This window comes from Pogona vitticeps, chromosome 1, assembly GCF_051106095.1.
Source record: "Pogona vitticeps strain Pit_001003342236 chromosome 1, PviZW2.1, whole genome shotgun sequence".
Taxonomy (NCBI): Eukaryota; Metazoa; Chordata; class Lepidosauria; order Squamata; family Agamidae; genus Pogona; species Pogona vitticeps.
The window spans coordinates 299,425,469-299,447,310 of record NC_135783.1 but is presented as its reverse complement, the minus strand read 5'-3'; the positions used below and the strand labels follow the sequence as shown (position 1 = coordinate 299,447,310).

Below are 21,842 nucleotides of genomic sequence, written 5' to 3'. Positions count from 1 at the left end.
TTTCATTGCTTATCTAGTAGCAGGCATAATCCTTGTATGTGATCAGTGCCTGAGAGGAGATCTAACAAGGATGACTCATATATGTAAGCATACTTAGAAACTGCTTCCTGGATTAATTCTTATTATACAGGGAAAAGGTTGTAGGACAGGATGAAAAACATGGATCAGCCATTCTTTGTGACCTGCAGTGGTCCTCCTGGGTCTGCTTCCCAAATCTGCATCCATCAAACAAATGGCACAGGGAGTTTTGTCATCACGGATGACATCTCCAGCACAGCAGTGAATGTGTTGTCAATACATCAGCTTTCATTTTTGCATGTACATACACTGTTTATGGGGATCTCTAGTCCTGGACATTTTTTAAATTCAATCATCTCAGTAGTGTATCATAAAATTTCTGGTTGTACAACTATCTTAGCCTGAGAAGTCCTTTCCTTGCTCACTGAGTTTGGTGGCTACCCTGTTAAAAAAAAAATAGAGAGAGAGAAGACTGACCACCATAGACTACAGTTCTTGAGAGTGGTGTCCAAGTCCAGTGGCTCCTACAGGGCATGGCAGTCCCAGTAGACAACCCCAAATAATTGCTCCTTCACTTTAGTGAAACAAGCTGGTTTGTATTTCCAAAAAAGGACAATGTAAAGCCTACTCCCTCTCTGCAGGAATACTAAAGTATGTACATAGCTCTGGTGAGGAATTAAGTTTGAAGCATTTGCTCACAGCAGACTTAGCACTGTAACTGAAATAGAATGGTGGATTTATAACGTTTTTAGAATTACTGTTGAATAATTCTGGTTTGGAAGGTCTTTTTAAGGACAGTATGGCCTGTTTCTTGCTATAGAAGTGTACTGCCAGGCACACTTGTATTCTGTGCTGAAAATTACTTCGTAGATGTATGAATAGAGCTGGTCATTTTTTTGTGTAGAGGCCCTGCACAGCTCTACGGGTAGCTGTTGCCATTGTTAAAGTTTTCATTTCTGTTAAACTGTCCTTCTATTTCTTTTAATCTAGAGGTGCCTTTCATAGGTACTTTGTTTACATTGTGCTTGTTGTCTGTTCATAATGGGTGGCTACGGTCTGTTTAAAATCAACAAATAAGTTCATAGGCCAACGTGATTCACTAAAGCTGTAGCTTTATTACTTACTCTTGCTGGGGTGGTGATAATGATGAATCAATTAAACTAAGAATCAGGTTAACTGGCTGCAGTAGAGTTACAAATCTAGCATGAAAAATCAAGCTCATCAACGTCTTTACCTGCACTTGAAAATAAAATATGGCTGGTTCAAGGTGACATGTCCCTTTTGGAATTAGGTATTGGGGAGAATGGCTCTTTCTTCATGGGGCAATACATTCAACCTACTCAGTCTTGAAAGGTCAAAACTGGGAAAGTTACATTTTTTGGACTACAAAACTCAGAATGCACTGGCCACTGTGTTTTCTTGTTTTAAAAAAATGTTTTAAAAAAACAAATCTACATATACACTTATTGGGCTCCCAGGACCAATGGAGACAATTTATTCCTTCCTTTAATGGAGATCCATCCCCCTTGTTTTATTTATTGATTTTTTTATTTTAATAAAAGCATAAAAAAGTGAAATAAAAAGTTTAAAAGGTTGTGTGACAGATTTGAAACACTTTATAAAACCAGGGGAAAAAAAGAGAAGGCGTGGATTTCTCTCAGCTTGAGAAATGCAAAGGGTGGAGAAAATTGATTTGCAGACAGACAGACAGACAGACAGAGACACACACACACACACACATGCACACACACACACACATACACAGAGAGCCATTTTCTCCACCCTTTGCAATTTCTCAAGCTGAGAAAAATCCGTGTGTGTGTGTGTGTGTGTGTGTGTTAGCTCCCACAAGCATGGGGAATAACTCTGCACTTGCCCCAGAGTCGGGGGGGGGGTCAGGGCAGAAGGGGGGATAAAAGTGCCTCCTGTTCCCCAGCTTTAGGAGGAAGGAGGGACTGGACCGGCCCCTATTTCCCTGGCTGTGAACCCCCACCCCCTCAAACACCAGAACAGCCTCCCCTCCAGCAGGCAAGCAAGTGCACTCACTTCACTCCTGTCCAGGTTTCCATCCATCCATCCATCCATCCATCCATCCATCCATCCATCCATCCATCCATCCATCCATCCATCCATCCATCCATCCATCCATCTCTCTCGCACCTTCCTGCCTTATTCAGCTACGGGCAGAAGCAGCCATCCACAAGCTGGGGATTGATTGCCTCCCTTCTCAAAATGGCTGCTTTCCGGATGGAAGCTTCTCATTACAGTGATTTTTAACAGCTGATCGGCAGTTCCTTATGGGCAGTCTTCGCTGGACGATGAGGTATTTCCCCCGCTGGAACGCATTGACCAGTTTTCAATGCATTTCAATGGGGATTTTTTTTTCCGCTTGATGGCTATTTTGGTTAACAGCGATTTTGCTAGAACGCATTGTCGTCGTCAAGCAGGGCACTACTGTATATGTATTGTATTTTTTCGTGTATACACCCCCCAATGTATAAGATGATCCCCTAATTTGACCCTTGCCAGAAGAGCAGTTAATGGGCAACTGCTCCTCCACTCTGCCTTCTTCTGCTCCTGCTTCCGCTGCCCGATCACCTCCTCCAGTGCGGCTGCCAGGGCTCACCTTCAGCTCACGTCCTCACCGCCTTGTCCCCTGCCCGAAGGGAGTGCAGCAGCAGCAATGGGCAGCAGCAAGAGGCGCCCGAGCCTGCTGGTGCTACTGCGCCTGCCACTGGAGGAGACAAGGCAGCAAGGTGAGCCACCTCCAGCAGCTGCACTGGAGGAGGCAATTGGGTGGTGGCAGCAGCAGCAAGAGGCACCCAAGCGTGCGCAACTGCTCCTTTGCCTCCATCTCCTCCTGCTGCTGCCTTCGCCACTGGAAGGGACAAGGTGATGTGAGCTCTGGAGGAGGCAACTGGGTGGCGGCGGCATCGGTCAATGGGCAGCAGCAAGAGGTGCCCGAGCATGTGCAAGTGCTCCTTTGCCTCCTTCCGTGTATAAAACGACCCTCAATTTCCACCCTAATTATTTTAGGAAAAAGTGTCATTTTATACATGGAAAAATATGGTGATTGTGGGTTACATATAGTATGGATGGGATCCGGTAGGAAGTTGTCTTACAATGAATGAAACCATTGGTCCATCTAGCCCAGAATTGTTGACTGACTGTAGCTATCTACTTTTTTCATACCTTTCTGGAAATATCTGGAATAAAATGTGAGACCTTCTGCATGCAAGACAAGTGACTTTAGCTGGTCCCTCTCCTCTGCCACCTATTCACAGCACCTCCAACAATGACCCCTTCAGGCATCAGCACATAAGATAAATGACCATATTATTCATTTTTTCTCAACTTGACTCCATACAGATACAGTATTTTGCATGACAGTGACCATCAGCTCTACTCAGCTTTCCAACCACAGATGTGTCAAGACTGCAAGTAGCAACTTTACCACAAGGTTTTATACAAATACAGTACACAAGACAGCACACTAGGTCCCTTGCTCTTTTGGCAATCACTGTCAGTTTGCAGAATTTGTGCCTATGTCGTGACATTATTTAAAATAATTTTACCCCACCTTTCTCCTTCGAAAAGGACCTAAGGCGCTTTACAGCATTTAAAGAGTACATTTAAAAACAAAGCAATGGGTACGTATACAAAGGTAGTGTATATCATTAAAAGGCAATATTTAAGGCTTAAAAACACTTAAGTACAGAAATATTTTAAAAAACCCACCTCTCTTAGAAATGGGCAACACACACACACATAAAAATAATAAAAGCAGTGATGCAATCCATCTAAAAAGCTCATACTCTCGTACCCAGTCATTGAGGGAAAGCTTGCCTGAAAAGAAGGATCTTCACTCGCTTGCAGAAAGACAACAAAAATGGGGCCAGCCCAGCTTCCTGTAGGAGGGAGTTCCAAAGTCTGGGAGCAGCAACAGAGAAGACCCTCTGTTGCTGTTGTGAAGGTGAAGGGACTGAGAGAATGGCCTCTCTGTGAAGGTTCGTTTGGTGGGGCTGTCGGCACTTCTAATGAAGGACGAGACGGTTGTGGTAAATCAAATGGATCTGTATTTATTGCGGCATCAACACCAACAGGATTTACCCCCCAGGAAGGGGTTCAGAGTCTCTTGTAAAGCGTTACTTGGTTTTAACGGAGTCCACAAACTATTTACAAAGGGATTTGTCGTCTCTGGGTTCCAGGGTTCTGTTAGAGGTGGCACAGGTCCTGGCCCAGGGTCCAATTCTTCTTCTAACGAGATCAACGGTAGAGTTTCCTCATCCTCACTCCACTCACCCCAGGATGACCCGTCTCCTCCTTCTGTCCCCCAGGGGCCGGGTAACCTCCCAACTTCCTCAGTTCGGCAATATGCCATTGCCTTTTCCTCTCCAACTCACGAGCTACAGCCTCCCGTTCCTCTTCGAGTTTCCTTCTCCACTCCTTAGCCTCCGTCTCGCCCCAATAAGAAGGACGAGGCTTCAGCCCAAGCTGGCGACGCTTCTCCGCCTCTTCATGTGGGACGCGGACTTGCTCCCACTTGTGGGTCCAAGGAACCTCCATCCAGATCCACTCCCAACCCCCCGGTATCTCCGCCTGCTTTCCCCTTATATCTCCTGCCGCGGCCTCAATCTCCTCCCTCCGTCTTCCCGCCAAAGATCTCCCGGGTTCAGGGGTTAAAACTCTGTACTGCAAGCTAAAACTGTGCTCACGATCTGGGGTTCAAATCCCAGGTAGCCGGCTCAAGGTTGACTCAGCCTTCCATCCTTCCGAGGTCGGTAAAATGAGTACCCAGCTTGCTGGGGGGGGGGGGCAATGTGTAGCCTGTATAATTAAAAATTGTAAACCACCCGGAGAGTGCTTGTAGCGCTATGGGGCGGTATATAAGTCCAATAAATAAATAAATAAATAAATAAATAAATAAATAAATAAATAAATAAATAAATAAATAAATAAATAAATAAATAAATAAATAAATAAATAAGGGTTAACCCTTTCAGAGTCGCCTCCAAATCTCCTGTATCCACCCCTTTGCTTAGGGTAAGGGGTTCGGCGATCTCCTTTTCCCAATCAGGGGTCTCCACACCTTTCTCTTCTGGACACGGTGGGGTCGGAGGTGGGGATGTTTGGATGTGATGGGTTCTCTTCGGGAGCGACGGCACTCCTACCATTGCCTCCATTTTGGGGGCCTCACACTCTCCTGATGATCTTAACAGCTGAGCAGGTTCATAATGGGAGACACAGTCTTTCAGGTAGCTTGGACTCAAGCCATTTAAGGCTTTATAGGTCAAAAACAACACTTTGAGTTTTGCCAGGAAATGGATTAACAACCAATGGAGCTGTTGTAATAAGAGAGTTATGTGATCCATGTAACCCACTCCAGTTAGCAGTCTGGCTGCTAAAGGTTTGGACCCACTGAGGTTTCCTGACACTTTCAACAGGGAGTGCTCACATAAAATACATACAATCCACCCAGGATGCACTTAAAGCATGTGTCACCATGGCTAGATCAGACTTCTCAAGAAATGGTTACAGCTGGCACACTAGTTTGGTTGTGGAAATGCATTACTGGCCACCTAGGCTCAGAGATTAATCCAAGAGCACCCCAAAGCTGTGCACCTGTGCTTTCAGAGAGTATAACCCCATCTAGTACAGGTTGCATCCTTATTCCTTGATCTGCCTTTCAACTGACTTTGTCTTGTCTGGTTTAAATTTCAGTTTAATCCTCATCCAGTCCATTACTGATACTAGACACTGATCTTGAGCTGAAACAGCTTCACCATATTTAGATGGCAAGGAGAGATAGAGCTGGGTGCAAGGTTCCTTCTAAGACGCGTGACTGCACGTGCAACTCTGTCCCCCCCCCTCCATGCAGCTTTCCTCCTCCTCCACGCAGCCCCTTTGATTCTGGTTGCAATGGAATCCCCTGTGTGTCTGTGGGGTGGGTATGGAGTAACACGTGCATGTAGGGGAGAAGTTGCATGTGAGGGCAGCAGAGTCCCAGAGGGTACGTTGTTTGGGTGTCATCCACATACTGGTGACACCAAACCACAAAACTCCAGAGCATCTCTCCTAGATGTTTCATGTAGATGTTAAATAACACAGGAGACAAAACATTAGCAGCTATGAGATACACTTCAGGACAATACAAATAAGACAGCTGGCTTCCTCAGCAGAACATCCATCTTGATTCACAAGAGGTCCTGCCACTGGTATTTCATCATCTCACCCAGCTACTAGGCTGCATACATATCAATGTCTGCATTCTGGGTTGCCTTTTCCCTAGGAAGCTGGGCTGAGGGCGAAGGCCAGGTATGTTTGCATGGATGCCTTGCTGAGTTTCTTTTTCCTGGGCTTTCCTTTTGTCTCCTCACCACATGGCCTGGGGGTGGGGCCTAGGGGTGGGACTTTCTGCTTTAAAAGAGCGTGTCCCAGGACCGCGCGCCGTTTCTCAAATTCTATCTCTGGCCTTAATATGGTAAATAGGAAAGCCAATTAGATTTGCATACGCCTGGGAGGCAGGAAAGTTTTTAAGACTCAGATCATACTTTCACACTATTAAAGAGCGGGCCGGGTGGGTGGGGCTCATCAGCCATGGAAGGCAGCCCATCTAGGAGAAGGAAAATTCCAATTTCAAACCTCCACTGCCTTGTGGCTATATCCACTCATGGAAAAGGCTACAGGAGTTAACCTCGAGGCAAAATCCGGAGCTGGAGTCACGAAGGCAGCATGTGTCGTTCTGCCAACTCCTGCGACATTGCTGGAACCAGTTGTATTGGCTCTTGCCTTTCCATTGGACCATTTCAGCAATGTGGAGAGGGGGGATCTGCTGCTTGGGTAACAGCCTATCCTCCATATTACCTTACCCGGGCTTCATGCTCTGGAGAGGACACTCCTCGATTCAGAGCATGTTAACATAGTCTCTCGAGACTGAAGGATGCCTATGTAATTCTGGGTCGATCACACGTACTGCTGCAGGGTGGACAGAAGTTGTCAGTCCTTGGGGTGGTGCCTTTCTCCTGTGTTTATCAAACACAAAAAGTCATAGCAGCTGTAACAGCTATTGGCCACTATTTTGCCAAGGCTGACAAATTATTTTGGCTTTGCAGAATGTGAATATATCACCAGAGAAAACTGTGACGCAAAAACTTGTTAAAGAGACCATAAAGCAGAAAACATAAACAGTGGCAAAATGATAACAAAACAAGACATCAAAAGACAGCAAGACGGGACATCAAAGCATAAGCTAGAGCTATCCAGCCTGGGCACTTATCATCCCGACTTTTCACCAGAATATCTGGAGTAAACAATTTGTACTTTCCCAATTTGCACTAGGCTGCTGTCCAGCATTCTGCATACCTAGCTGTGTAAGATTGTTATGGAAGCAGTCCATTCTGTCAGAGTTTTGCTGAGTTTGCAGATGTTCAAGGGAACAAGTCAAAATACAAAGGATTTGCTTTCTTATGACTTTGCTTCCTCAGCAAAAGCAATAGAGATTTCCATGAAAAATGTATCGGGTGTGTTTGTACTGAAGCAAATTGGTTTGGTAGCAAATTGCTAGTATGTAGGAAGCATGCCAGCTGATAGTGAGAGAAATGTAATGAGAGAAATGTAATTATAGGGAATATAATTATAAGTAAGGAAGAGACAAAAATACACACATTGTATGCCAAGAAGCAGGCATGAGAGACAGTAGCACAGAGGCAACACAGAGAAAACATAAATTTTCCTTTATAGATGCAACCTGGCAAATGGCAATGGCTTAGGTGAGAAAACCTCATATTTTCCATGTTTGTTTGGTTATGCTCAAAGGCCAAGATATATTCTATATTATATATTTTTAGTTTTAAGAACTTTAATATTTTAAGAAATATACACTCTACTTTTTGATTGCACCTTTTGAGGCTACAAGCCCTGCATCTTTAGAATTAATTAAAAAACTATTTTCCTTGTTTTTATTGTATCCTTTATGCTTCTGCAATTTTGGACTGAGATTTGACTTGCATTTGACTGCAACTTGTACAGTGGTGCCTCACAAGACGAATGCCTTGCCGGCCGAAAAACTTGCAAGATGAAAGCGTTTTGTGATTGTTGTGGTGGCTCGCAAGACGGCTTTTTCTATGGCCATGCTTCGCAAGATGATTTTTTCCTGCAAGAGCGATGCCTCGCAAGACAAAAATAATTCCTTCGTCTTGCAAGGTTTCCCATAGGAATGCATTGCAACGTATTCCTATGGGAAGCTGCGCTTTCGCAAGACGAAAATTTCACAATGCGATGCTACTTGCGGAATGAATTACTTTCGTCTTATGAGGCACCACTGCATTTTTAAGCATTTGTGCCTATAGTTTTTCATAGCTATAAGGCTGATTTCTGTGTAACTGAATGTGGCATTCACCCCTCGTGGCCCCTGCCTGACTCCCCAAACACAGAACACACGAAGGCAAACCAATACTCCTTTCACCCGCTGCCACCAGTTGATCACTAAATCAACATTACTTATGGAAAGACGAAGATGCAGGTCCAAACTTCACTGTATTTAAATAAATTTTTTTTATTGATTACAGATGTTTGATTATTAATCATAGGTAACTTCTACAGGTTTATTTATCATCAATCTCAACCTTCTTTTTATTATAACAGTTGTTATTCTTCACTCTAATCACACCTCAGATCTCCCAAATACCACACTCTATCTCCCTCTCCACTCTGACTCACTGCCTGACTGTTCACTCTCTCTGACTCGGCCTCTTTATTACATATCTCTCAGCTCCGTCTCTCAGCAACATTAACCTGCAACATGAATATTCATGACTACTTAACATAATAAGGGTGAACGCCACACTGAAATGTACCTGTAACTTATTAAAAAGTTAATTTTTTCCAATAACATTTGGATATTGTAATTAGAAGCAATGTAGATGAATACAGCCTGTAGAAATAAGCAAGCAGATATTGCCTGGAATCATTCCAACAGGGAAACTGTTTTCACCTGAATACCTGGATGAACTTTGATATGATTGAAGGGGTTATCTGATTTCACACTGGAATGAACCCTTTCAGGGATAAATTCCAGCTGTGACAAACTACCACAAACTCAAACTACCAAAGAGTATTATGAAATTCCAACATGATCACTCTTTTGGAATGTTGGCCTTTTAAAATAATTATAAAACTATAGTTCACAATTAGAGAACTATACACCTGTAGGATTAGCCTTGGATACATTCTGACTTGGAATATATCCCATTTATCTGGGTTTAATACTAAAATTGAGGACACTGAATCCATCTGGCTTGTGTGGTAGGAGCTGAAACCTCTCTCAACAAAATTTGATACATTTGTATTTGTTTAGAAAATTAGAGGGTGGGTCAGAATATTAGAGGGTGACTTTTTCCCCTGGACAATGCAATCCTCCTTCCCTCCACCTAAAACCTTTGTGAATCACGCATAGGGACTACAACAGAATGTGAAAATCAGAGGCAGAGATCAAGGAAGATCATAACAACTACTGAGCCAAGGTCTGGTATTTACAATGATTTTAGCAACATTCTGGACTGAATCCTTTTTTGTACTGCTGTTTTGACCTCATGTTATTACTAAACAATTTATTAGTATACATGACAGCCACACCCCACCTTTGTATAAAACATTTATTACTTTCTTGGACAAAGTGTCACATAATAACATTTAAAAACAGATCTAAGTAACTTCACAATAAAATTTGACAATATGGTCATGCTACAAAACTATATAGTATATATACAGCATATATTTCAAAATATGATCACCATGCTAGGTGCTTAAAAATTGCTCCCGACCTTGAAGTTTGTTTCAGAAGTATAGTCTTCTGGTGGAGCCAGAGTTGTCCACAAATGACAGCTGCCCAGTTTAAATGCCCTTTGATAACTTCATATAAATTAGTATGTACAATAGCTACTTGCAGCCTGTTAGATTGGAAAGCAAGTAAAGCCTTTATTGTTAGTATGTTTTAAGTTTAGTAAACTTCCATTCAAGAAGACTAAAATCAGTCATACTAGGTACCAACAGGGAAGCAGGATTCAACATGGGTTGGTTTCTTTTCCATCCACAATTAACACAATAAGCTAAATAATCAGAAGAGACATAACAAGACATGATAGCTTAAGCTTAGACTGACTAGCAATCCCTTTCTTTAAGCAATCACACAGCAACTGCTAATCATTCAGTTTCCAAAAATATCCAGTGCATAATTTTAAAGTGCAACTTCAACATGCCATTTATTTTGGCAATTTTACTTCTGATTTGTTCAAAAGAATGGCACCTTTTTCTTCCAGATGCCTGTAAAAGAAAGTTTTTTTATATAAATATATGACCTTTTCTGACCTTTAAAGATTATTTGTTTGGAATCATTTGACAGCAACACCACATCAAACTGGAAATAATTTTAAACACTATGTACTCTGTATGTTTACTCAATCTCTCATTCAAATAATATAGAACAAAGACATGCTAGATTATGTGCTTGAGAAATATGAGGATCCATATTTCCCTGTGATGTGTGGAACAGCCATAAAGAAGCTAAGATACATATGGGGAAGAGATGAGCCATAAAATGACATTGGTACAATGCTTTACATGTACCAGTTCCAGGCATGCTTCTAACAGTTTTCCTTATACAGGATCACAGAATCAAAGAACTGTAGCCTTGGAAAAGATTCACCTAATCCAACTCCCTGTAGATACAGGCTATTTCAACGTATGCTTTGCAAATTTCAAAACAGTACTCGGCTCAGTAGCAAACTTTCACTGCACTTTGCATCTTTACAAGGAGATATAACTCAATCCAAATTCCACCTGTTAATGTTCACTTTCTTGTTTAAGGCAGCTAAATTGGAATGATAATTTTTTATTATTATACCTCCATAGTAGAAAGTTTGGTTCAAAATCAAAGCTTAAAATCTGCACTGCTTATGAACAAAAGGGAAAAATGCTTTCATAATGAGAGCTACTACTGATATTTTTTTGCATTTGTAGAGGTTGAGGCAGTATCTCCTGCATACAATACTTCATTTACTGCTTTAAAATCTTTCCCAAAATGTCTTTATTCAAAGGGCAAAAACTCTTGATCACCAGCCCTCTTTAACCTATTTTCACTTTTTAATTTTGTTATATGTTGAATTAGCAGCATTGCAGATATGCACCTATCTCTCCTGCTGTTTTCTGACTAGTTTTCTTTAGTAACAAATAGCCCTCACACAGTCCTTTTAAATGCCTTCTTCCCTGCATCTTTTCCAACACAATGCAGCACATTTATGGGTGTGTGTATGTTTATATGTATATGGATACAACAGTTCAATTCAGCAGGACTTAAGAATTAAAACATTTAAATACATAGCTCTGAAAGAAGAAAGCAAAATGTTTTAGTACCAGAGGAAATCTGAATTCAAATGAAACTGGAATTTGCCTCTATAGCCTCTTAATACTATTGTTATACAACCACATTTTTATTTAATATTTAAAAATAAATTTATGTCTCACAAATATTTTAATATAATTCAAAATTCTTTGATCCACATGACAAAATTGCCCAATGGAGATTGGGGGAAAATCACTTTTCTGTCCACTGTTTTAACCATGACAATGCTTTAAGGCAAACAAAAAAAGGCAATTTCTCCCTTCAAAACCACATAAAATAATGTGATCTATACTGGAATTACTATTTTATCTTCATATTAAGTGCCCTGGTTGTCTTTAAATTCCTTATATTAAAATAGGCAGTCACAGAAATAAATCAACAGGCCAGATGTAGATAGCTGGGTAGTAAGGCCATCATTTCTCTGAACAATTGTTGCTTCAGATCAAGCAACAATATGTTGGTGGACTAAGAAGTAATTCTTCACTTTGTAAACTAATCTCTTGGAAGAAACACCAGCTGTCAGTTGCAGTTTAAGAATGTTCTACTTTGAAAACACTTGGCACCAAGTCTGGAAGAAACTCACTTTGCTAATTAAAGAGCTAATCCATTTGTTACTTATCTGTGCTGCTCTTATCCCACCAAGCATTACACCCACATAGGGTCAGATTAAAGCATGCTAAGACCCAAAGCTATGTCATCTTTAAGAGGTTCCATACATAGCATTACCAAAATGTGTGCATTATGGAAGACCTGAAATTTAGTATATTCATGATGTTTTGGTGTTTTTTTAAGAACTGGGGACCAATCAAAACCTAAGTTTTCTTAACTTATATGCAAATATGGTGGTGATGCCATATAAGGAGATTTTTATAAGACTGTTATCTTGTGACTATTTTGTTTTTAATATGCTTTACAGAGATGATTAAAAGAAATGCATATACAGTATCTCCATGAGAACACAACTAATGATCCTACTGATTATATCAGAAGTGTGTGGTTTAGAAGCAAGGACTCATCAACTTGAAACTTCCATTGTCCAAATGTGCTGTAACTCACTTGCTGTAGTATTCATCAAAGTATTCTTGCCTTGAAAATAATGTCATAAAAGTTGCTAGCACACCTATTTTATTAACCTCCACATTCTATCACACATTTGGGGGATACACATGTGACCTGAAAGGGAAACTAAATAAAAGGCTAATTTACAAATGTTATTTTGTCATGTTGGTGGAGGGCACTTCTAATTGCCCTCCGTGTGACTTGGCATGTGGCCTTTTCCAAGTCTGAAAAACTCCTTATCACATCCTAATCCAAAAAACCAAAGGCTGCATTAACACCAAGACATTATACATAAACAGCCTCTCTGTGCTAAAACATCCATTAATTCACCAGCCTCTTCTGACAAGCAGAATCACAGTATTGATGGCTAATCTACCAAGAAAATAAGTAGCAGGCAAAAAGGTTATTACAACAATAAACAAGTTCCACTGTGTCCAAAGATTCCCTAGACAGCAAGACTGCAGCCTAATGGAATATCTAAACAAAAAGTCACCTTTGTAGTAAAATAATGCCAAGCATTAAACCTGGTTGGTGAACATATTTTTCTCAAAAATAACTTATCCATTCACAGCATTTGTAGAAATAATTAGCATGATATATAAATATATGCTATGGAAGTAAATATTTTATACTTCTTGAAAAATCAAATGGTATGTGGCATACACATACTAGTAATAAGATAAATTAATCCTAAAATTTATTTTCTTACTTCAAATTTAGTTAAATTTCTTTATTTCATTTACATTTAGGCCTTCTGTAATGATAAAAAACTGCCACAATCTTTAAGGAAATTAATACCACAGTAGTAAAAACAATCTCATTATAGCATTACAGTGGTGCCCCGCATGACGACGATAATCCATTCCGGGAAAACCGCTGTTTAGTGAAATCGTCATGCAAAATCAGTTTCCCCATTGGAATGCATTGAAACCTGTTTAATGCGTTCCAATGGGGAAAATACCTCGTCGTCCAGGGAAGATCGCCCATAGGGAAGCCATTTTGCGAAGCGCTGATCAGCTGTAAAAATGGCTGCCCTGCGAAGCATGGGTCCGTAAAAGACAGGGCAGCCATTTTGCGGAGCCGGAAAAATTGTTGTCTTGCAAACAAACGGTTCGCGAAGCACAGACCTAATCAACATCAAATCTCCCATTGGAATGACTGTTTTGCGAATCGCTATAGCGATCGCAAAAAGTCATCGTAATGCAGATTTGTCATTCAGCGGGGTCGTCGTCTTGCGAGGTAACACGGTAATAAAACTCTACTGTCAAAACAAATTAGTTTTTGAAGGAATAAGCCATAAACTAGAGGGGAATTGTCTTCTGAAAGATGATGAACTGCATATATCCTATCTGAATGAAAGAAGGAAAGGAATAATTGTCTAATGTCTAATAAACAGATTAGTGGCATTTTGATAAAGGACTATGTGAGTATCCAGATGCTATGCAACTCCTATATACTATTACCTTAGAGCTAAAGTATAAGGAATCTTGGGCAACAGAAACTGGAAATGTCAAAATGAGGCATATGGCCAGTTGCAGCTTAGCCCGTCTACTCTGAAATAAGCCCCATCATAACCAATGGGACTTGCCATGAAAAAAAGCATACACCGGATTGCAATACAAACCATTTTGCATTTATACTTCTACACCATGTTAACAACAAATGGATTGTTCAACCAATATCATTAAGAAAGAAAAACTGTAGCAGGGAAAAACTTAATTGTTGGAAGCCATAGCAAGTTGTCTTCAGTAAATAGCAACATGTTGTTTCCACCCTATTTCATGTTTAAGAATTATTTTAAATAATGCTTAAATAAGGTTCAGTGGTACAAACAAAGATATACAGAAGCAGAAGGTGAGGGGTTTGGGAAAGAGTTTATGGCCTTTTAATTTCATCTAAAAAGAAATAGCACATGAGCAGAAAAAGCCTCATTTCTTTTCCCCTTCTTTCCTTCCTGCAGCTTCTTCAGCTGCCATTTACCAAGGATCAAGCCTGAAACTGAAACTTTTCAAGGAAGCTGCAAGGTTTAGGTCTCCTAAGACAGCTGCTGCCCCTACTTAGATTACTGAAATTCCAGAGTGATGAAAGAGCTTTGCCATTCAGTAACAGCTATATCAGCAGTACAAATCTTTGTTCAGACTGACTTGTTTCTTAAAACAAAGTATGCAAGGGAATCTGAAAAAGCATAGTAAAACAAGTTCCAAGAAACAGATTCCTTTGTTTAATACTATATAATGAAGTAGGAAGGGGCTCTCAAAATGTTAAAAAATTTGGGATTCCAATGCTGCTTTATATGGTATATTCCCAGGCATTCTGCTATATTGTTGATCCATACCATGAGCTTCCTTTCTTTATAGGCAAAACTAATGCCAGTGACTATATACCTACAATTAGCAATGCAAATGAGAGAATGCTGAGACAGTGTGAAGGACATTTAAGCACACAAAGTTTCAATGTTTTTCTTCAGAAAGGAGATACTTAAAAATGATATATATATTCTTAATACAAAATGTTATTTCATTGTCCCCACTTTTTAAATGATTAAAAAATATCTGCAAAACAAATGCTTTAAGCAAATCTGCTGATAAACAGGAACACTGAGCAGAAGGAACAGTTGTTTTCAAATCAGTATATTTTTTATAAAAAACACCTATTAAATAAAAAAGTAAACATCCATATTCAAAAGCAAAAAATTAGGACAGATGCTTCACATAATTGGCCTCCACAGTTTTGGTAAAGAACTCTTTGGATGAGAAAGGAGAATATGGAAATTAGTCAGTAAAAAGTGTTGTCCAAGTTTTTCTTCAAAGACATGTTTATACAGGAGATTCACCTTGTGTGTAGTCCAGGAGATACATCTATAATTTAATGAAAAGAAGCAATAGTTCTACTAGTTTTCTCCTTCTTCACCTTCTTCCTGCTTAATAACTGGAATGCCTAAAAAGGAGAGTGAGTTTTTAAAAAATAAACAAGTTGTCAGAATGAAATATTACAACACTTTAAAACTAACAATCCTACAGCCCAGTCCAGAGTGAATAACTTGCTAGCAAGCAAATAAACTGACTGATTGGAAAAAAGGAAATGTAATGACAATACGATTATTTGTGGCAATGTCTAAACAGAAAGTCTCTGCTGAATATTTACAGTAGATAATTTGAGTTATATAGCAAAATATATAACTGCAACTCGAAGTAAACATGTAGAGAACCAAGTCTATTTTTTTTATGTCATGAACTTCAATATACTGGAATTCAGAACAGAGAAGCATTCTATAGTGTTTCCCCCAAAATAAGACAGGGCCTTATATTACTTTTTGCTCCAAAAAGCACATTAGGGCTTATTTTCAGGGGATGTTTTATTTTACAGTCATGTCATCTTCTGGTTGCCGCACAATGCTGGAGGGCAGGGTTTCACTTAACTAGGGCTTATTTTGGGGGGAAGGGCTTATATTACGAGCATCCTGAAAAATCATACTAGGGCTTATTTTCAGGTTAGGTCTTATTTTTGTGGAAACAGGGTATTGCACACCCAAATTAACTTTTTATGAGAAAGTGACAAGTGAACACTCTGTCTGTCTCATCCACTAAATGCTACCCAGTGCTTACTCAGCTCTCACCATCAAGTTTCTTCAGTTTCGGCACTCGCTTAGTTGCTTCCTCAACCCAGGCACTCTGAGAATCAGCAGAATATTTCTCTTCCAATGGATTGCCTACAAACACCAGATCTTCTAGTAATGGCAGCTCTGCCAACCTCACAAACTCTGCTACAGTTAAAGAGAGATACAGTCATGAATTAAGGAGCAAAAAAACACACCCTACGTTAGAGGTATATGAAGGCTCTTAAAGACTAGACAAGATACCAGCAAATACTGAATGAACCATACTCCTTCTGGAATATCTTACTCCCCTAATCTGGACTCATAACTATTATGCCAGCATATTACACATAATTCAGAAATCAACATTAGCATTGGAGGATTATTTTCATGCCCAGGAATGCAGTGGTACATCTATTACAGACAGGAGTGCTACTAGAAGTAATTTTATCACTGGAGATGCAAGTAGCATTCATGGTACAGCAAGCCTGTCACTCAGAGAACATAGTTTAAAAACTGATTTTTTTTTTCCAGAGAGAAACAGGACAACACAGTTCTCACTATTCTGGCAACTTTTCTTTTGGACTAATGCAATATATGAAATATATGGATTTCTTTGAAGACTGCTAAAAAGCTTCACTTAATCCAAAACAGAACTAGTGTACAAACTAGAACCAACAGCAACAGATCTTCCCAGGCTTCATACAATTTTATTGAATGCTCCTCTATGTCTGAGCCCAATTCAAAACGTCGGAGCTTAACTTATAAAGCCCAAATACGGCTGTCTTCTTCCATGCAAATGTGCCTATAAGCCAAGGTCATTCTTGAGCTCTCTCCTTTGGCTGCCAAAGAGAGTTTCTGTATGTGGAAGGCTCTCTGCTGGAACATTACCTGGAATATATTTCCATGTCTTTTCAGTGTCAGACAAAATCCTTTCTATTTTTGTTTTTAACCATTGATTTCATTCAGCTGCACTCCTGTGATTCCTCTTGTAATTTTGTTTACTGTCTTCATCAACATATGATATAAAAATCATTTCATATGATTTCTTAGGAACATTGAAAGTATCAGTGCTCAAGTACAGGGCTATACCCTGGTCAAAATGCATACATTGTATAGCTTCCTGCACTAATTCAAGTTACTTGATATGAACTCAGTGAATAACACCATGGTATTTCAAATGAAAAATGACTTCTCTGGCTTACCCCAGTCTTTCACCAGATTATTGGACATGTACAGAATCTTCAGCTTCTTCATAACATGAAGCCCTTTCAATTTTTCAATTAGGTTGTACGAAATCCACAGCTCTTCTAAAGTATCTCCAACTGCTTCCTAAAAGATCATAATGCTTCAGAAAATTATGGTTTACACTCTCCTATGCTGTACTATTACCTATTACCTCCTATTACTATGCAAATCATTCCTGAACCCATGAACAACGAAACAAAAGTAAGGCATGATGCTTAATAATTTGCACTACATAAGCAGTGGACATTGTAGTGGGATTACATACCAGGCCATTCAGATTCTTTATGTTGTTTCTCCCCAATGACAAAATCCGCAGGTTTTCTGCAACAAAAACATAGTGATTTTATAATTTTCTACAGTGCTGATAATTTACATAACATGGAAACCTTTGTATTACTTATATTTATCTGGTGGTGTGAAAGGGGAAAGGATGTAGTCAAGGCAGAGGACAGAAACAGGTAGCCCCTCAGTGAGCAAATGTTGCTTAAAACTGAGAATCCCACACAATTTCTTTAACTCTTTAAAGAGCTGGTAATCTACAAGCACTAGGCATGCACTGAAATGACACACACAACATCCGCCTTATACTTCAGTACAGTAATAGAAGCAGTCAATTCATCATATAGGTGTAGGGCACAAAAGGCATGGTTACCATGTGGTTATTTCTACTGCTTCCAAAACAGCCCCCTAGGGAGAACCATACTTTCCAGCAAGAAATGCAATGGACAGGCATGGGCTGAATACACTGACAAACATAACTGAACACAAGAGTGCGCTTCTCACTGTTATCAGAAAAAATACTAAGTCAATGCTTAAATAATGAAAGCTACAATAAGTGGTCTTAACCGACCAGATAGGTGGGATATATAATAATAATAATAATAATAATAATAATAATAATAATAATAATAATAATAATAATAATAATAATAATAATAATAATAATAATAATAATAATAATAATAATAATAATAATGTACTTTGCAAAAAGAACTGAAAAGAATAGTGACATGGGGAATGCCCTCTGTATTACAATATTTAGAAATGGGGCTGAAGATTTACTACCTTGATAAACAGAGAGTGTGACATGTTGTAGATGACATCACCACATCAATAGACAAGCTTTACTATTCAAGATTATGCTAAAACACCTGCATATTTCATTTTCAAGTAGTCTTGATGTCACTACTTGTCAATAAATGCAAAATTAAGGCTTATTCACATGTTTAGGAGCTTTCTAACCATATGTGAAACAGAGGGTGATAGGGATACGCCACTCACTGGAGAGCCATCCCTCCTCAACAACAGAACTAAGGAAGTGGACCCCAAACCCACACCAGAACCTACACTGAAACCTCAGCAAGAGACAGAGATAGATGATCTGACAGAAGACATACAGAAAGAGATGATAGGGGAGGTTCAGGGAGAGAGAGGTGGGAAGAGAGAGGAAAAAAAGGGTGGAGTTTGAAGCAGGGATGGGGAAGGTAGAGAGAAAAGAAGAACAGTTACCGCCTGTTTGGGAATGGGTGTGGATGCAGGATCCATGGACTGGATTGTGGGAGAGATTAAGAGTGCCCAAAGAGGAGGCAGATTATAGGAGGAGAACGGAGATTCCAGCTAGACCTTCTTATTGGGGAGAAGCCGAGGCGAGAAAGTTGAGGAGGAGATTGAGAGAGGAAAAGGAACGAGTTGAGAGAGAAAGGAGAGAAAGATTGGAATAGAGGGTAAGGGAGATGAAGAGAAGGAGTTACAGGGAAGATCCTGGGAGAGCCGAGACCCCAATGGACAGATCCTGTGGGATGACAACCTGGATGAGCAGACTATGCTCCTGCTGGAAGGCCTGATGAGGTACACCGTAAAAGACTGGGTCCCCACTGATCTACCAGGGCCATGGAACAATAGTTATGGAAACCCGCTTCTGTTTGATGAGTGGAACCCCTTCTGGACCCATTGGCAGAAGGAGAAAAGATTCATAATCATGTTCCAGACACTTGTTTATTGTTAAATGCACCAATAAATCTTTCAGTTGTTTTGAAGCAGCAAAAACCTACTGATTTCTGAACTAAATATGGAGCCAAAAGTCAAGCCCTCACGCCATGTAATATGGTATACATGGGATATGCAGGTACAATTATTATCTGCTGCATATAGACTGAGATGGAAACTGATAAAACAGGGTAAACACATAAGTCTGAGTTCTGCTCTTGAGCTTACAATTCATAGATGGAACAGAAAAAAATAGTGTCAGAACAGGAACAATAATGAGACATATTAAAAAACAGAAAATACACACATCACTTACTTAGCCCATTCAAGTTGGCAATTTTTTCAATGCAGTTTGTAGATAGAGACAGCTTTCTAAAAATAAAAAAGTTATTAGAAACACTAAAATTACTAAACCAGTTTCTCCTTATAATCAACACTTTCTCAAAATACTACATCTATAGTTTTGTGTAAATCCTTCTTCATTGATTTCCTGCATGACTCCACCTGCCTGTTGATTTTTGTTATATACTAAGTTTCCAGTTTTAGTCACAAAACTGCTGCTGAACTGCTGCAAACTCAAATCCTTGACAAGTCTTTGCACAAGGAAAAATCATGGCTTACTTGAGATCAGTCTGTACAATAAAATCAGTCAAATGCTTGTTTTGCCACACAATGAATGTCCACTGAATGCCTAGTTTACCATTTATGCAGGGCCTTTTCTCTACCACATCATTACTCACCTGTGTAAGCTTGTATCTAATTTGTGGCATCATCTATTTTTTGGCTTTATATGTACTTTTATGGTCAGTGGCATCTCACCCAGGCTATAAATAATGTGACTGAGCTGAGGGGAGAACAGAAGCAGAAATCTGATGGTAGACATCACTGGAAATCAGAGGAATTTGAGAAGTCTATAGGTTGTCATTGGCTGGATACAAAAAGCATTTTATTTCACTATGTATATATTGACTTGCATGATGGAAATATATTTATATATTTCTGCAGGACTAAGATAGGTTTCTGTAGAGCATGGAACTAGTAACAATTTTCCCAAGCCATCCTCAGAAGTAAAGGAAAGCGGTTGAAAGGAGTAGAAATGTACATTTTTATTCTTTCTTATTATTGGCAACTGCCTACCATGGTCCAGTTTTATTTAAAATACATTTTCTTTTGTGGTGTTATATGTTTTGCTATGAAATACACTTGAATGTGGCTACCATCCTAAAACAACACAGATTTGTTGGTAAGTTAACAGTTTTTGTCAATTGTCTATCTGGACTGTAATTTAGTATACAACCCTCCTTTTGTGCATCTCACAAATGGGAAACATTATCCAGAAAAGTATCCTTAGATTGCCTTCAGTCTTCCTCACTAAAGAGGTTATTCTAAGCTCTTTTAACAGTGTAGAAGAGAACTAATGTATTTGAGACATGAACAGAATGTACCAAATATATCAAACATGTAGCCAACACATCAGAATTAGATATACTGTAGTTTGTTGCTCTTAAAGATGACTGAGACTAATGAAAAAGGCAAAAGTAACTGGTGTGTGATCCTGAGATTATAAGGTATATTCCATCTGATATGCCTGGAGAGCAATGGTGACTTTTCCCTCTAATGAATCTATTTAATCTCTTCCTAATACTATCCAAGTCTGTGTCTTTCACTACTTCTAGTGCAAGCAAATTCCATAGTCTTAGCATTCATTGTATGATGTGCTTTCTGTTGTCTCTCTTTTCTGACACATCACTCTTTCTTTCTCTGTCTCTTACTCCCCTACAGTGAGAATACCAACTGAGAAAGAAACATCACTCTTGCCAGAGACTAAACTAACTACTTGAGGAAGCCTTCTGAAAATGTAATTAATATAGCCATGGTTTGTCTTAATGTCTAAATTAAGTCTATGTCAACCTGAGTAATTGTGTTGCTGAAAAGAAAATGCTAATGAAAAAAACTATGTGCTGGAACAGTATGAAGCCATGCACAGAGTTACTTGAGTAAAGAGGAAAGCCACTTTGAATAAGAAAGGAAGCCACAGAACTGAAGCACCGTAGGCAGAAGTAACCTCAGGTGGATCTCTCCCCTGCCTTTGCCTTTAATATCTGGAACATACTCGCAGTTAACAAGTGTTGAAAGAGATGCATCCATCTTCTCTATAGGGGGGATCTGGGCATAAAGTTTCACTTCTTTGGCTTCAGATGGCTTTTGACCATTTTTTTCTTCCTACGGAAAAATGAGAGAGAGAGAAAAAGAGGACACCCTCTTCCATCTATACTTAGGAATATATAATCCAGTATAAAGGAGAAAGAATAATTGTGTTAACATACTTGCTATCATGGCTACTTGGCTTCACAAAAACCTGGACATGAGCTACAGCTAATGTAACCTAAGACTTATTCCACAGAATCAAAGAACACTTCGTTTTTTTAAAAGGCTGGAAGTCAGTTTTACAAATAATCGGTGACAAACTTGCAACAGTGAATGGGGGGGACCACAGAATTTTTACTGTATAAAATAACAATTGTTATTGACTGGAGC

At 39.5% G+C, this 21,842-nt stretch overlaps 1 protein-coding gene across 4 annotated transcripts in view; it reads right to left on the bottom strand.

Annotated features, from left to right (window-relative positions):
* Positions 1 to 3,463: 3,463 nt before the first annotated feature.
* Positions 3,464 to 21,842, bottom strand: part of DNAL1 (dynein axonemal light chain 1) — a 24,203-nt gene continuing 5,824 nt past the window's right edge. Inside the window, exons 3-9 of one of the 4 annotated variants that reach the window (XR_012082540.2) lie at positions 21,418 to 21,527; positions 19,621 to 19,676; positions 17,584 to 17,639; positions 17,276 to 17,402; positions 16,092 to 16,238; positions 15,309 to 15,412; positions 3,464 to 7,040 (exon numbers count right to left, since the gene is read on the bottom strand). Coding sequence is in view for 2 of the 4 variants with exons in the window: in XM_020810200.3 (XP_020665859.1) it covers positions 15,366 to 15,412; positions 16,092 to 16,238; positions 17,276 to 17,402; positions 17,584 to 17,639; positions 19,621 to 19,676; positions 21,418 to 21,527 (543 nt within the window). In the remaining 2 variants the exon portion in view is untranslated. Of the gene's footprint in view, positions 7,041 to 8,552; positions 15,413 to 16,091; positions 16,239 to 17,275; positions 17,403 to 17,583; positions 17,640 to 19,620; positions 19,677 to 21,417; positions 21,528 to 21,842 lie in introns of those variants that run through there. The other 3 variants (XR_013543896.1, XM_020810200.3, XM_020810203.3) reach the window with 3 other exon arrangements.